Source organism: Triplophysa dalaica, chromosome 8 (assembly GCF_015846415.1).
Source record: "Triplophysa dalaica isolate WHDGS20190420 chromosome 8, ASM1584641v1, whole genome shotgun sequence".
Classification (NCBI taxonomy): domain Eukaryota; kingdom Metazoa; phylum Chordata; class Actinopteri; order Cypriniformes; family Nemacheilidae; genus Triplophysa; species Triplophysa dalaica.
The window spans coordinates 21,703,718-21,720,316 of record NC_079549.1 but is presented as its reverse complement, the minus strand read 5'-3'; the positions used below and the strand labels follow the sequence as shown (position 1 = coordinate 21,720,316).

Genomic DNA, 16,599 nt, shown 5'->3' with positions numbered 1-16,599 from the left:
TAGTGATCAGTACATTGAGAGTGAGGACATCTATGAGTACTGTATGAATACATCAACATAATTTCTAGTATTCACAGTTTTATTGGTAGTTGGTATTGCAGATTTAACAGCGAATATGAAGCACAGTGTACAAAAATGCATACAAAATGGCATCAAAACTTAAATTTAATCTTCCGAACAGTCGTAAAATTGTAGAACTCTAAAATTAAAACTACTGCTTACATTTGTAATACTCATTTCTACAGTTTTATCACATGGACTGAACAGGACACGTTGATTGACACGTGGAACAAAGATTGCTCAACCTAACCTCACTGTAGTTTCTTGGCTTCCCTGTTTTTTAGCTTTTTTTGCTGGAGCAGAAGGTCAATGTACAGGCAGTGATCCAGAAAAGATGAAGCACAGAGAAGACCGCCGTGCAAAGCGCCAGAGAACCCAGCGGAGAAAATATCTTGTCCTGAAAATACATTTTTTATAAGAAATATTGGTAGACCACACGAGAGATGCTTTGGATTAACAATAAAATACTTCAGTATTACCTGACAGGTAGAGGTTCTTGATCGGTGTGTTGCATCTGATCTTGGCGATGTTCAGAGGCCGGTATCTCTCCAGACTGTGCTCTGCAGACAGCATGGATCCATTTGTGGCACCAAGTCCATGCATGTTGATGGGACTGACTGCATGCATCATCAACAACTACAAAGAACAGAAAACCAACACTGGTATTAATACCGCAAAGTTCTCAAAAACACTTTTCACCTGTATTATCAACAGCTAGCACTCGATTATGAAAATGTACCTTCTCTCTCAGTTTGGGGAAGTGAACACAAGCCCAGTCAAAGAGATGGTTGGCAAATCTCATCTTGTACTTTTCATATTCGTCTCCTCTGTCCATCTCATTCATGTTGTTCCATTTTCTAAACCACTTTGGATTGACCATTGTTTGTATCACCATATGTGACTGTCCTAAAAACAATAACATCAAAACATTCAAGTTACAAGCATACACATGGGTTTTTAGGTGAAAAGAGAAATTAAACAAGTATGTAGGGAGGAAAAGGTTCACCTGGGAAGCTAATGTGTGTGAGGTGGGATCTCTAGCAGAAGGGAAGGACATGTACATCATGGGAATATTATCAGGCGCATCCTCCTTGTCTAAATCAAAGTACTCTTCCAACCTAAACAATGTAAAACAAGATCTTATTGTCATTCTTCCTACAATGACTGTGAATATTAATTCTTTAATTGCTTTTACTTTTCACATACACTTCATCCATGTTGTTTGTCTTAAAGAGTCTCATGTTGGTGGATGAGACACCCAAATCTTCCTCAGTGCCATTAAAACCTGCAAACACCTGGAAATATGCTTTGCCTGGTTTCAGAGTATGTACATAATCCTGAATGCCTGCGAAGAGATATAAATCAGATTATTAATCACAATCTGAATAATAATATGTGCACACGAGTCATTACAGTCAGATCCGGTCACTAACCAGGATGAGCCTGAACCTCTGGAGGCAGAAGTTTCCTGAAGGTGTTGAACATTCCAGCATTTGAAACAATCACTGGAGCCTTGATTTCAATTTCTCCGTCTATCTTTACGGTCACTCCTGGTCAGAATATTTGAAACCATATAGAACACAGAACTGGATTTGTGAAATCTTCCTTGATGTTTGTTGGGTTTAACTCACCGTATGCGTTTTCTTTTTCATCAAGTAGAATGCTGGACACAGGAGCTTTCATCAGGACTTTTCCTCCGTGCTTTTCCACAAACTGAATAATGCGATAAGTGATCTCACTGGTGCCGCCTTTAGGATAGTAGACCTCAAGCTTGGAGTGATGCAGGAGGAGCGCGTCTATCATGCAGCTGGAGTTTTTAGGTGGGACGCCTACAAACAGTGATTCTGGTTAAAACTCTTCAACAATTCAGATTGATTTAAGAGAAAACATATTCTGGACTCTTACCATAAAATGTTTGAGAAAAGACAGTCAGAAGATCTCTGTTGACTGTTAAAGACTTGAGCACGTCTGTGGTGCTGGTGCGGGAGTATCTGAAAAGCGGCGAGATTAAATCGGCGATTCCACTCCACAGTAAGAATCGAGTGAACCAGAGCGGAAGCATCTTCAGCATGCACAGCAGATGTATCTTCTTAGAGGCGATCTATAGAAAAAATATGACATGTAAGACGCACTCAAAACGTTTAGTAATAACAAAACATACTGACAAAGTCATCAAATAATCACCTTCATGATTTTGAAAAGCTCTTCGACTGCTTTCGTGTCATTGGGAAACTGTTTTGTAAGATAAGCTTCCATCTGTCTCTTGCCGCTGTAGATTGTGTATTCTTTTCTCTGCTTTCCTTTTCCAATAACTACAGTGTCCACGTGAGCGTCCTGCTCGGCGAAATGCACCTGGCCGTCAGTGATCAGATCCAATGCCACCTTCAAGAATCCGTTCTCGTGAAGTTGCCCCACATAATGGAAGCCTGTAATAGATTGATGTTACGTCATCGAAAGACATTCAGCATTTGATGAAGTATAACACAGATTCGGAATTCCATTAATATCTTACCAGAGTCAAACTCGAAGCCCTTCACACTGAATGTCTTACACAGACCTCCTGCCTGCTCATCTTGCTCCAAAACCAGAACTTTCTTTCCTAGTTTGGCTAAAGTTGCGGCAACCGTCAGGCCACCGACACCACTGCAGATCACGATCACATCCAGATTTTTGGGCACTTCAAACTCATCAAATTCTGAAGGTAGAACAAGATTGCATGTTAGTTGTTAGCACATACTGCATGTTGTCTGTTGCTTTATAGCGTAGAATACTTTGGGTTAAATCTCTCTCTTACCTTTTCTAAGGACTCCGTTCTTTTTCTTTTTGTCTGGATCTAGAGGTCCCGGAGAACTAATGGATCCACTGCACAGTCCACTTCTCCTGCCAAACAAGTTCCAGTATGTGCAACGAGCATAGTCCACGAACCATTCGAAGAAGAGCAGGAACCACCTCATCTTTACTCGCTGGAGGTTAAAACGTTGCGAGAGGGATGAGTACCAGCAGCCTAGTGCTGGTGGTGGAGCGAAGACCCTATTTATTGGTGTAGGTGGAGAAAACAAATATTTTGACAAAGTTTGACAAATATTGGCGTTTCTGGATTCAATCAGATCTGCCGACTGATTGCTTTAGTTTCTTTAGTTGTTTTGCATGTAACGTGAGTAAATGTTCAATGCAGATTGTTCTGTTGTCAAATGATTAAATCATCTTGAACGTCCCTCCACTGTCCACTTCTTGTAAAAGAGACAGTTGAATGTGGTGAAATGTCCCGCATAAACTTATCAGGAAATCAATGAAAAAATATCAAGTCATGCACTTTCTCTTTATTATCACTTAATCTATACTTTATTTGGCCCTGGCCTGGACCACAAAACTATCTTCCTAGCAAACATGCCCTGTGTGGGGCCACTGTGGGCAGAAAATGTAGGCCCAATGCAGGCCCTGCTACCAGCGTGAAACACGTGTGTGCTGGGTGTGGTAACACTGCGAGAAGTGTGGACTTGGCGTGTGTACACTGGGGGATGTCTGGGCTTACCGTGGGTACAATGGGCGAAGTGTGGACATACTCTGGGAACACTGGGCAAAGTGTGGGCTTACAGTAGACACACTGACAAAGAGTGTTGTTGTTCAAGAATTGTTCTCCTTCTGTATCTCCAATGTATCTCCATCTGCAATTTTTTCTGCTGCAGTTGGTTAAGCAAGATTTGTTCTTTACTAATTTCAATTTGTACTTCAGCTCTTTCGGTTTCCCGTTTCAGAAGCAACTCATAGCTGTCACCATCCTCCTTTCCTGTAGCTCAGTGGTATGAGCACTGCGTTAACATTGCAAGGTTGTGGGTTCGAGCCCAGTGGATTGCGAATATCTAAGTATAAATGTATAAGTTAGTTAATGCAATGTAAGTCGCATTGGATAGAAGCGTCTGCCAAATGCATAAAGCTAAATGTATCCTGGTTTGTAGCTGAGGAACGTTATATGATGTTTATATCTACAGTAAACATTGATTTTGTGATGATTCACTTTAAAAAAAAACTCTCCGATTTTATTTGGTTCGAAGAATCGCAACTGAATCTGGATTTGGTTCCATCCATTAGCGCTAATGTACAAATGAGATCACAGATATACTAATGTTACATTAACGGTAATAATTGTTAAGTTCACAATCCTGTGAACAGTGAAGATTTCCTGGAAAACAGCCCGTCCATTTAATGATGATTGATTGGGTTTTAAGTATCCATTAATGCAGTTGAAATTGTGACAACTGTGACAACTATGTGTCCTTTTTCAGTAATTCAAGATTTTCTTAATACGTAAAATTAAATAGATTATAAGAGTACTTGACGGTGACCACAGAACAAATCTTGTTCTGTAGAATATTTTTATAAACTGACGTCGCATGTTATCTATTTATATTACCTTATATAAAAAGTAAAACGAGAGTTCAGTCCTCCAGAGTGGGGACAGTGCGATGTCGCCACCTACTGGTGCTCTCTGTTTCATATTAAAAAGATTTTTATTTTTGTAAATGTTAGAATTTTCATCAAATGAATGCATTTGTTATGGCAGATTTTTTTCTTAAATTGTGTTAATGTTTTTTTCAAAACTTTTATATTTTATGTAAAGATTTGATGATTTTTTTATAATTATACTTATTTAATTGACTGCTTAAACCATTAAATTGTTTCCTTTGATGTATATATGAAAATAGAAATGGCAAAAGCTTAATATGAACATCTTTGTAATTCTGTAATTTTGATTGCTTTAAAATAAAGCCATAATTCTTTAATTTATCATGTTTTGCCTAGCTGCTATGCCCATACTGGGTTTACCCACTAACAACCATCATGGGCCCCCAAAAGGACAAAATCAGGGCTTTTCTTTGGGCAAAGAGAAAACTCCCATTGGGGCCCACACAGGCAAAACCACAACCATATTAACAATATTGTGTTATCACAATAGCAAAATTGTCACAATATTATCATGGTCACATGACTGTATGAAACAATAGGTCTTCCGGGTCTAGCTTAGACAATGTTAGAAAAAAATAATAGTTACCTTTGGCAAGATCCATCTGGTGCAATTATTTTATTTTATAAAAAGGATTTTTAGGTCATTTGACCCATGTAGATACTATAACTCATACCTCTAAGCAACAGTTATGATTCAAGGATAAAGAAAAGAGGATGCTTATGTCACGTTTCCAAGTCATCATTTGATATTTTAAATACCAAAATTAAATACCGGATTGTGACTTTATATCAAGGTATTATCGCGCAGTGAGATTTTTATATTGTTACATCCCTATTATTTAGGGAAGTCGTGCTACTCGGCGGCCATGTTTGCGTAACTCAAACAAGAGTGAATGGGGAATAGTGATATTTCTACAATCACCAGCTAAAATCCCAGTTAAACTGCATATTTAAAAACAACCTAAAAAATTTGCGTAAACTTTACCATAAAGTTGGTTTCCTATGATCAAATTGTGCTTAAAAAACATTATTTTTCATGTTGCTTTAGATACTAAGCATGCGCAAAGCTTCGCTAGGGCGGCCATAATGAGCGTTGAGTCCCTCCCCATTCATTTCAATGGTAATCTTTTTAATATTAATATCTTTGATGGATACCAAACTTGAGTGGGTGATTCCAGAAGAGCGGTGTTGTTTGTTGTCATGTTTCAGGCAGATTTTGTTTGTGATTTTGCTGCTTTCATTCACAAAAAGATGTTTTGATATATTTACAGTAGGAAATTCACAAAATATCTTCTTGGAACATGATCTTTACTTCAAATCCTAATTATTTTTTGCATAAAATAAATATTAATAATTTTGAACCATACAATTTATTTTTGGTTATTGCTACAAAAATACTGTACCCGTCCAATTTATGACTGGTTTTGTGGTCATGAGTCACATATTGATCAATGGAAGTGAAAGATTAGGAACAGCTCATTGATTACCTTTAAAAACACTTATTATTTACACTGATAGTGATGGCATTGTTTGCGGAGAGGGCTGACTCTGCAAGACACAAACATCATGAATGCGACGTTTGTAAAATGTTGTTGAGGACTATGGCCAAACTACCCTGTCAAATAGTGCCACTCTGTCATGATCACAGAGAGGGATTTGAGCAAAAATGAAAGTTTTATCACTTAATGGAATTAAACTTAAGTAGCTCTTTGGCTAACCTCTGGCCGGTTTGTGGCACGATTTAAGAGTTCTTGAAATACAATATACGCAACAAGTTTTATGTTACACATCTCATTTAACACGTTTAGGATGTTTTGTATCAAGTTTAAATGTGCTACTTTTTGTGGTAAGCAGAGGAAAGCAGCACCATGAAGTCAATTCTTAAGAGTTATTCATGTGACTTGTGCCCTACATTCCTCCGCCTACTGATGTTTTAAAAAAGCTCACATACTATACCACTAAACACAGATGATGACACACCAACAAATGGAAAATTACGAATTAGATTTGAGAGGTACTGCTAAGGTAACATCTGCTGGTTTTCTTAAAAGTAGTCAACTTTATCATACGGCTATAGAGAAAAATACTCATTGATTTGATACATATGGGGGGCTGTTGGTACACAGTGCCTAAACTCCCTAAACCCCGAAAACAGGCCTTACTTCACTTTGCTTCCTCTCTCTCTCTTCCTGTTTTGTATACCGTTTCGTTTCTTTCTATGCTAAGTAGCTGCGATGTGTTTCAGGAAATCAGAATCTTCTCACATATCCACCCGTGGCGGTTGCACGTCTCTAGGGTGCTGCATTAAGTAAGTAAAGAAAAATTGGTTTTCTTTTGTGTGGCATTACTTTTATCATATGGGAATTATGTAATAAATGTATCATTATTCTTACTGTACTGTATTATCTGTACGGTAGATTTACTCTACCGTACAGATAAGTGTAATAGGACTTTTTGGAACTGTTCAGAATCTGCAACATGTGTTGACTAATCTTAAAAAAATTTGCAAAGTTTTATAAAGAATAAATGAAAATATTGTTATTGACTGTTATGTTGATTTACAGTGTTTGGAATACAAATTTGTCACATCAGGTTTCAGTCAGTCATCAATAACTTATTTAATGAATAATTCCTGTTTACTACATTGACTAGTGTTTTGAAGAATTATAGCATACTTTACCACCTACATTATTTTAAAAGGATAGTTCATTTAAAAAAATGAAACGAACACCTGCTCACCCTTCATCATGCCGACAAAAAGGAGATGTTAGGCTGAATGTCTCAACTGCTTTTGTCTAGTTTCAAAAAAGTGTGATAAGTGCGTATGTAGCTTATACTTGAAATCTGAAGAGTTTATATTCATTCATGAAGCTTTTAAACACTGTCTCTTAATGATAAAAACAAGAAGCACATTCCCAAACCACATTTACACAGATGCACTCTCACAAAGACTTCTGGCTTAAAGTTAAAACTCTTAGAACGCATGGCATGCTTCCATTGTAGGGATTTGTGTTAAGGTGCACAGTGAGAAGCAAACGGAGAAAGTGTTTTCTGCCAACATGTCATTTTTTTGGGTGAACAATTCCATGTTGCCATGCATGGAAAAAAAAGAAGTGGGTGAATTCTCTATTCTAAGTCAAACTGGAAGCTTCATGTAAGCAAAAATAGTAGTGTCTTTTTTACCACTTCATCTTACTGTAGACAGAGATAAATATATCTTTGCGGGCAACAAACTGTCACATGATGGTGATGAAAAAACAAATGTCAAACAAGCCGTCTGGCCATCTATAGTAATCGCTCCTCTTCCTAGATGCGTCATCACAATGAGTTCTGGTAAAACTTGACACTGGTTGACACTTTTTGTGTGTGCAACGCCCTGCACGGCTGTTGCACAACTGCACACATCGTGTGATTACGTACACCATATTGAGAGATCAACTGCAATACCACATTCAGAAGGGGCACATCTTTATTTTAATTTAGGTGTGGGTGCTGAATGTGGTTGTTTGGAGAGAAAAATTACAGATGAAGAGCTGTGATAACAAGACATTCTGCTTAATTTAGGAAATGCTGCAATCGGTTTGTCTGAGGGGACTTCTCCTGTTGTTGGTGGGAAAAGATGGTAAGTATATGACCAGCGCTTTAAACTGGAATTATATCTAAGCCTTAGCTGAAGGACTAAGTTTTTTCTTCCCAAATTGTACAGTATTATTTTTCTCACTTCATCTGGCACCACTATGTTTTTTCACTGCCACTAAGCTGGTAGCAAAGCATTGTGGGATTGCCTTTTCTGCAATAAATACATCCACTGTTGCCTTCGAATTTGGTCAGAAGGCATCTTGGGATGATTTTTCTTGAAAAGCTTTTGTATTAGGATTTTTTTATCCAAATAAGTTGTTAAACGATTATGTCGAAACTTGTTCTTGTTTCTTGTAGTGTGCACACAGGAGCAATGTTTAAAAGCTTCTGTTAACTCATGTGGAGACTGCATCACAAATGGGCCTGGTTGTGCCTGGTGTAAAGACTTGGTAAGTTCAATAGTGGGAAACATATGTAACATTTTATTTACCTTTAGAGAACTGTCTAAAGTCCGTCTTGCTTTAACCGCAGAATTTCACCAAGCCCGGAGAGCAGGAAGCAGTACGTTGCGACACTGTTGCTGTGCTTAAACATAAAGGGTGCTCAGCTTTAATAGACCCCCAGAATAACTTAAACAAAATTTCAATCAAGCCCCTGACGAATGGCTCTAATCCGGTACAAATCTCTCCACAAGAAATAGAGCTGAATCTTAGACCAGGTAGGGTTTACTCTCCGAAACCGTCAAAGCAACAAGTTCTTTTTTACTGTATGTAAGTTTGTTCATATTTAGACAACTTTAAAATCTGATGTGTTGCTTTTTTAGGGAAACCCCACACATTTACAGTAACTTTTAAAAGAGCTGAAGGCTATCCTGTGGACCTTTACTACCTGATGGATCTCTCCTACTCTATGAAAGATGATCTGGAGAATGTTAAAAAGCTGGGATCAGATTTACTCCATGAGCTTAAGGGAAAGACGGGCAATGCCAGAATAGGTGATTCAATATGAAATACATTTTCTACAAATATGTAACCACCACATTAAAACACACCAAAATAGGCAATTTCTAATACCGTATCCATTTTAGCTCGTTGGTTATGGATGGACAAAATCTCAAAATAACAAGTAAAAGATGTTGCCTTGTGTCTATTGTTAAAACTGTGTTAAAGTAACAATAGAAAAAGGTAAATGTATAAATCAACACAGAGTTAAAGAAATGCATTTAGTTTTATACTGTTGGTGTTACACGTTCAAACAAGTGCCCCCCTTTAAAAAATATGTTCGAAGATGTTTCACATGATGTTCAAATGATTGTATCTCAGCAACAGGTTTCAATAGAAACAAAACATTCGACACATCGACATGACCTTCCTTTTTACTTAAGTTTTTATTCTGGCTCAAAGTCACTCACAGGTCACACAAGGATGACATCAATAAATTCACAAAGTTGTTTTTCTATCACAGGCTTTGGTGCATTTGTCGACAAGACTCTTCTTCCATACACGGACACCAACGAAGTGAAGCTCCAAAGACCTTGTCCTGACAAAAATGAACCATGTCAACCAGCCTTTGGCTTTGAGCACGTACTTTCTCTGACTGCCGATGGAAAGAAATTCAAAAAAATGGTAGCCAAGCAGCACATATCTGGAAACCTGGACCCACCAGAGGGAAGTCTGGACGCCATCATGCAAGCTGCAGTCTGCATGGTGAGGGCTTGCTTTATTACATTTATTGCAATATTTCTATTATTTACATTTCTTAAAGAGGACGCTTTTTAAAATAATGTTAATGTTAACCTAAGAACATAAAAAAACTACATTTTATATTTATTTTGAGATTTTGGGGAAATGTTTTAATACTGTTTACTATCCTAAATTAAAGAATTGTATTTCCTAGGAACAAATGTTGGGATAAATTTTTTAAAGTGCGGTAAACATTACAATTGTGTAAAAATGAAAAGGAATGAGTAATAACTTGTCCTCCTGCCATGCTGCAGAAAGGGACCTAATGTTAAATCTTGCGTATCCCAATTTGTTGACTTTCCAACAGTTGAAAAGTCAACAGAGGGTGATAAGTGTTCATTTTAAATTACACAAAACCGTATCAAACAGTTTAAACATTTTTCTTATGGGGCCATTTTCATTGAGAGTGCCACTCATAAGTCACAAGATCATGTCCTTCATCATTCAAGTAAATTCAAATCAAAATGTATTATCTGTGCACAGAAAGAGATCGGCTGGGGAAACAGCACTCGGCTGCTGGTGCTGGCCACAGATGATGGCTTCCACATGGCAGGGGACGGTAAACTCGCTGCCATTCTGGAACCAAACCAAGGAACTTGTCAGCTGGTCAACAACAAGTACAGCAAGAGCAACGTCTGGGTATGATTTACTTTTGGGCAGACACTTAAACATCCTTATTTAGGAAATGAACTGCATCATATAAAGGCCGTTTTCTAAACAAACACCAATCCCCCAGCAAATAATCCTTAACAATACAGTTTAATAAAGACCATTTTAATTTATATTTTAAATCCAGGTGGGATTTAGGAAAATAAAGCCAATATAAGTGAAACATCTGAAATGTCTCTGTACTAAGATCATGCGGTCCAAAATTTTCAGGATTACCCATCGGTTGGTCAGATAGCTCGGAAGCTAGAGGAGCAAAATATACAACCAATTTTTGCTGTCACCAAGAAAATGGAAAGTGTGTACAAAGTAAGTAAAACCTGCTTGCTTGGAATGTAATAGTGATTTTATGCTTTCTCTAAGAAACAATTAATTTGCAGGTCGATTCCCTTCACAAGCTAAATTTGTCTAATTAAGTCATGGGATGTTTTCAGTAAATGTATTTGAAAAGTGCCACTGAACAATACATGCTTTACACACACTCTGCATTATCGTTATTTTTAATAGATATTAACAGTATTATATTGATATAATTGGTTTTATTTTCGGAAATAGAGCCTCAGTCAACTGATCCCCAAGTCAGCTGTTGGAGTGCTTTCTGACGACTCGAGCAATGTGGTTAATCTGATTGTGGATGCATACAATGTAAGAAATTATTGTACGTTTTATAAGTCTCATGACTTAATTTTCAAAGCAGACCTATTTGAACCTTTTCCTTTTGGTATTTGAACAGAACTTAACCTCTGAAGTGATTATGGCCCATGATTTCCTCCCAAACCACATATCTATTAAATATGCATCAGACTGTAAAGATGGAGAAATGCTCAGTGACAGGGGGAGATGTGCTAATGTGGCTATTGGACAGACGGTGAGTAACTTTAGGCCAAAAACTTACTTTACTCAAGTACATGAGAACAAACTCAAATGATGCAAGAAGGTATATGGTGAAACTTTCCTTTTAATACGTGGGAGATACCAAGTTTACAGTCCATGTTGACTTGTTTGTGATAAAACTAGTAATGTGCCCTGACAAAGTAATTTGTTTGTTTTCATGAGGACTTTTATTTTGCTTTTATTTTGAAGATAAAGTCCAAAAGAATGCGAAACATACAGGTTATAAATTTTAGTTTTGTAATCCAACAATGCACAGAATTCGTATTTGTCAAGTATGTTTTCTGTCTATGAAGTAGACTAGATGTGAATTGCTTTTTAATTCATGCCACAACAGTTTTGTAACCTAAAGTTACCATGAAACGGGCGCTGCGATTGACTCTGATTGGTCAAGGTGGAGGTATAGCAACAGGTGGCTGTGTCGCAACAATTTTCTTCCACCTTAGAACTGTCGCTAAATTATGAATTATTCTATGTGTTGCTGACGCAGAGAAACTTATTCATGAATTTGTGACCTCAAGACTTGACTACTGTCATGTAACACTTAGTGGTTGTCCTGCATCATGCGAGGGTCAGACACACTCCAAATTTAAATCAAGATTAAAGACAAAGACACATCTTTTCTGCCAAGCTCTCACTTAATGCATTTTATGCTGAATAAACCAACATTTGTGTTTGACCTTTTTGGTGATTTTCTTATTTTCTCCTGTAAAGGGGCTTTGAAACACTGCACATTGTGAAAAGCGCTAAATAAATAAAATTGAAAGAAACTTTTCTGTATCATGACGTGTATCCGAGTGTATCCGAGTGAAACAGGGCTTTATTTTTCCTTTCCCTTTTTGATTGGTTTGTTGTAAATTGGGCCTGGAGGAGAGTGCTAAAATGGCCAGCCATTAGACAGTCAGTAAGGTCCTATCTCTTTTTGTTGCTGACGTCATGTGGTGAAGAGTTGTTGTTGAGTGGGGGAGAGGAACTTAACTTTTTTGATTAAAGATCACAAGTGAAAATTAATAAAAAAAAAAACGATGGTATGCCGGACAAATCATTTATAATAATCACTGCCACACTGTGTAAAACTCTTAGAATTTTCCTGTTTGATCGCATGGTAACAAATTTTTCTTACCAAAATGTGTACAGGTGGCTTTTGATGTTACAGTGACAGCAGAGAAATGCATTAAAAACCAGACGTTCAACATTGGGCCCTTGGGCTTTGGTGAAAAACTAAAGGTGACTGTTTCCACTCGATGTGAGTGCGAGTGTGACGATACAAATAAACCTCATCCTCACTGCGGGGGTAGTGGAGTAGTGGTCTGTGGTGGCTGCAGGTACGATCTCAAATAATTTTTTACTCCTTTCTTTTTACGTAAGGTCCAGTGTGTCATTTTTGAAAGGATCTATTGACAGAAATGCAATTTAATATACATAACTATGTCTTCAGAGATGTATAAAGAGCTTACATAATGAAGCGTTATGTTTCTTTAACAATAGAATGAGCATTTTCTAACTACATACATGGTAGGTCCACTTATGTGGAATTCGCCATATTGTTTCTGCAGTAGCACTAAACGGACATATTGCTCTACAGAGTGCGTTTCGTGAATACGTTATTTCCGTCGCCAACGAGACAAAAATGTGACGACATCTTAGTCCTGTCTCAAAAAGTGCTTAGAGAGGGAGAGCGAGGGATAGAGTGAGCCGTTGCTTGCAATTCGTGACCTCACCGCTAGATGCCACTAAATTTCTTACACTGGGCCTTTAAATGCAAAAAGTTCCACCTGGACAACTCTAATGAACACATTAAATTCAAGTTGTAACCCTCATGTCAATTTACAGGGAAACAGTGTTGGGTATTATGTTACCATGTCTAAACGCAGCAAAAATATCCCCCACATATCCACAGGTGTAACAAGGGTTTCATAGGGGGTCGTTGTGAGTGCCAGATAGGCCAAAAAGACGAAGCCTCATTGAGAGCTCAGTGCAAGAAAGACAACGGGACGGAGTGCGAGGGAAAAGGAGACTGTGTGTGCGGGCGCTGCCAATGTCACATCACAGAGGGCAACAGTCAATACTACGGCGAATTCTGTGATTGTGACGATGAGCACTGTGAAAACTTCAACAATACACAGTGTGCAGGTAATATTTGGGGGTAAATCATAGTTACATATCAATATATGTTTTATATATGATAAATGCATTTTTTGTTTTAAATATGCTCTCACATATCATCAGTGTTGGGTGTAATTAGTTACTAAGTAATCAGTTACTGTAATTTAATTACTTTTCCCTTGAAAAAGTAAAGTAAGGGATTACTCATATGTTTTCTGTAATTTAATTACAGTTACTTTTGATGTAATTAAACTAAATACTTTGTGAAATATATGCGTGTGCAATAGTGTAATTGACATCAAAATTCAAAGTCTTACTTTAAAATCTGTGATTTAATGTATAATTATCACCTTTGTAAGACTTTGGTCAGTTAATAATATTATTTATTATTAATTGTTATATTATTTCATGTCTATCCTTGAATCACTTAACTAATCAAGGTTGATGTAGGATATAGAAAGTAATTAGTAATGAGTAACTAAATACTTTTTGGACAGAGTAATTTGGACAGTAATCTAATTACACTATTGAATATGTAATGAGTAACTAGTAATTAATTACTTTTTCAGAGTAATTTACCAAACACTGCATATCATGAGTGTTTCCTTTTGTCAGGTCATGGCCAATGCAAATGTGGTAAATGTAAGTGTCACGAAGGCTATGAGGGAACGGCGTGTCACTGTGCAATATCTGATGTGGCCTGCAAGACACAAGGAACCGTGTGTCACAACCGTGGAACGTGTGTATGTAACCAGTGCGAATGCCAAAGGGAATACAAGAGGCCCTACTGCAAAGAATGTCCTACATGTCAAGCCCCTTGTCAACAATCAGCGTATGTAAACGTCATGAGTTACAGGCAGACTTAAATAGAAAGTGCTATTTCTGTGTGTGTGTGTTTTCATTTGCGATCCTGTCTTTACCTGCATCAGGAGTTGTGTTGAATGTTTGGCCTTTGAAAGCGGTCCGTTCAAGAAGAACTGCTCAGAAGCATGCAATCACCTTAAACTCAGCATTAGTGAAAAACTGGCCAAGAGCGACTGTCGCGTCAAAGATGCAGAAGGGTGCTGGATGACATTTACAATGACTGAGCAAGATGGATTTGACAAGTACTTGGTCAATGTCCTAAAAAGCAGAGGTATAGATCCAAGCTTAAAATGTGTAATGGTTTGAAAAAAGGTTACAGAATTTGACACCTCACGTTTGTTGTCATAGATTGTCCCAAAGGGCCAAACATAGCGGCCATCGTAGGAGGATCTCTGGCTGGTGTGGCTCTGATTGGACTCCTGATCCTACTCATTGTCAAGGCATGCCTTTATGCAAGCGATCTAAGAGATTGGAGAAGATTCGAAAAAGACAGGAAACTTGAAAAATTATCTGTAAGTCCTGTTATCTCTAGAATATAGATAAAACATACCCTTCATTTTTAATCCCTCCCCTTTTTGGGTGTTCAAATATAGTTCTTCTGTGTATGTTGGTGTGGATGTGCCTTATTTGGTTTCGCATAAATATAATGATGTTTTCCCTTCTCCCACAGGGTACCAATCCATTATTCCAGAACGCAACCACCACAGTTCAAAATCCAACATTTTCTGGAGATTCTTGAGGAAACTTTTGTCACAGAAAGGATGTGTACATTTAATCTATGGATTTGATCCTGCAATAATAATGCTCTACCTTTTAATAACCAAAGGGATTTGTTTGTAAAATGTGGTTCTAGCACACTTTATAAAAAATCACTTTCATCAATTTTTAAATGTAAAAACTTACTCATGATGAACATGGGTTGGCTTCTCCCATTATTAACTCAACAAAGCAGTAACCTTTAGTGTTCGCTTATAGCTTTTTCATTCCCTATTCAGTCTCTTTATTGGCCCTTAATTGTTCTTAGATTCCATTTATGTCTATGTTTGTATAGAAGCACCATGTAAAGTTTATTAAATATTAATAAACATATTTTATCAATCACACTGAAATTTTATGCCTTTGGCAGACACTTTTAACTACAGCAACTTATTGAGCTACAGGAACAATACTGTGCATTATATTAGAGTCATTGCTCGTGGAAGTTTCACGATTTACTGTAAGTGAAGGTCACATCATCACGCAGAGGAAACCTGTTGACATTCTGAAATAACAGAGCTTTCTGCTAGCACAAAGAAACAAACCTTTGATGAAACTGTACATCAAAGGTTCTCAAACTTTCAAAAATTCATGTCACATAATGTATCTAAAACTTAGAATCTCAAACTTAAAATGTGAAAACGCTTTAAAATCATCCAATGATGAAACATAATATCTGTTGATTTGATTAAACAGAATTAGTTAAATTACTATTTTTGTAAAAAGTGGTCTTTCCTGGCGCCATAGGGCTGTATCCCCCAATTTGAGAACCACTGCTGTAAATATTATACATGAAGATTATAAATGAATGAACACAAGTTTATTTTTTGTAACGCTACTATTAAGTTGCATCTGTTAAAGTTAGTTAAAGGAACCGTTCACCCAAAAATGAAAATTCTGTCTTCATTTACTCACCCTCAAGTCATTTCAACTCCGTTTAATTTTTTTTGTTCTGAACACAGATAAAGATATGTGGAAGAATGCTTGTAACCAAACAGTTATTGGCCACCATTGAATACCATAGTAGAAAATTTGCCTTTATAAATGTCTTTGTTCTGTTGAAAAATTTAGAAATGCCATCAGTTCTGGGGCACTTTCGACTACCATTGCCTTTTTTCATATAATGGTAGTCAAAGGTGCCCAAGAACTGTTTGGTTAAAAGCATTCCTCCAAATATCCTTCTCTTTGTTTATCAGAACAAATAATGTATTCAAATTTGTAACAACTTGAGGGTAAGTGATGACAGAATTTTCCTTTTTGGGTGAACAGTTCCTTTAATCCAATATGAGCAATTATATTGCCATTTACTAATGCTCAAAAAACGTTTTAGTGATCGTTAGTCATGTTATGTTAGCTATTGCGTTTACTAATGTTAACAGCATACAATATTATTATAAAGTCATAACATTTTTTTAAACCAACAAGACAGATGTGTTTTTGCAAATGATGCCTAGCTTCCTTGTTTCCGTTA

The 16,599-nt window shown here is 37.2% G+C and overlaps 2 protein-coding genes across 2 annotated transcripts in view; one reads left to right on the top strand and one right to left on the bottom strand.

Moving 5' to 3' along the window:
* Positions 1-87: 87 nt before the first annotated feature.
* The window catches only part of LOC130427935 (inactive all-trans-retinol 13,14-reductase-like), a 29,668-nt gene continuing 13,156 nt past the window's right edge, over positions 88-16,599 (bottom strand). The window contains exons 2-12 of the mRNA XM_056755695.1: positions 2,855-3,090; positions 2,573-2,755; positions 2,245-2,486; positions 1,966-2,161; positions 1,692-1,889; positions 1,494-1,610; positions 1,267-1,405; positions 1,080-1,178; positions 800-977; positions 540-696; positions 88-457 (exon numbers count right to left, since the gene is read on the bottom strand). Coding sequence (XP_056611673.1) covers positions 312-457; positions 540-696; positions 800-977; positions 1,080-1,178; positions 1,267-1,405; positions 1,494-1,610; positions 1,692-1,889; positions 1,966-2,161; positions 2,245-2,486; positions 2,573-2,755; positions 2,855-3,090 — 1,891 coding nt within the window. The 3' untranslated portion in view covers positions 88-311. The remainder of the gene's footprint in view (positions 458-539; positions 697-799; positions 978-1,079; positions 1,179-1,266; positions 1,406-1,493; positions 1,611-1,691; positions 1,890-1,965; positions 2,162-2,244; positions 2,487-2,572; positions 2,756-2,854; positions 3,091-16,599) is intronic.
* On the top strand, positions 6,755-15,475 carry itgb2 (integrin, beta 2). Its single transcript, XM_056755694.1, has 16 exons — positions 6,755-6,832; positions 8,089-8,146; positions 8,461-8,552; positions 8,635-8,821; positions 8,927-9,097; positions 9,568-9,809; positions 10,329-10,484; positions 10,725-10,820; positions 11,067-11,156; positions 11,245-11,379; positions 12,540-12,727; positions 13,303-13,535; positions 14,124-14,340; positions 14,438-14,643; positions 14,721-14,884; positions 15,043-15,475. The coding sequence occupies exons 2-16, from the start codon at positions 8,092-8,094 to the stop codon at positions 15,109-15,111; spliced, it is 2,301 nt and encodes a 766-aa protein (XP_056611672.1). The 5' UTR covers positions 6,755-6,832; positions 8,089-8,091; the 3' UTR covers positions 15,112-15,475.

What these genes read in the sequence shown, in the direction of transcription:
- itgb2 (XM_056755694.1), top strand. Translation starts at nt 8,092, where the DNA reads ATGCTGCAATCGGTTTGTCTGAGGGGACTTCTCCTGTTGTTGGTGGGA. An exon ending in ATGTGGCTATTGGACAGACG is followed by an intron (nt 11,380 to 12,539) that starts GTGAGTAACTTT and finishes AAATGTGTACAG; the next exon opens with GTGGCTTTTGATGTTACAGT. An exon ending in CAACAATACACAGTGTGCAG is followed by an intron (nt 13,536 to 14,123) that starts GTAATATTTGGG and finishes TCCTTTTGTCAG; the next exon opens with GTCATGGCCAATGCAAATGT.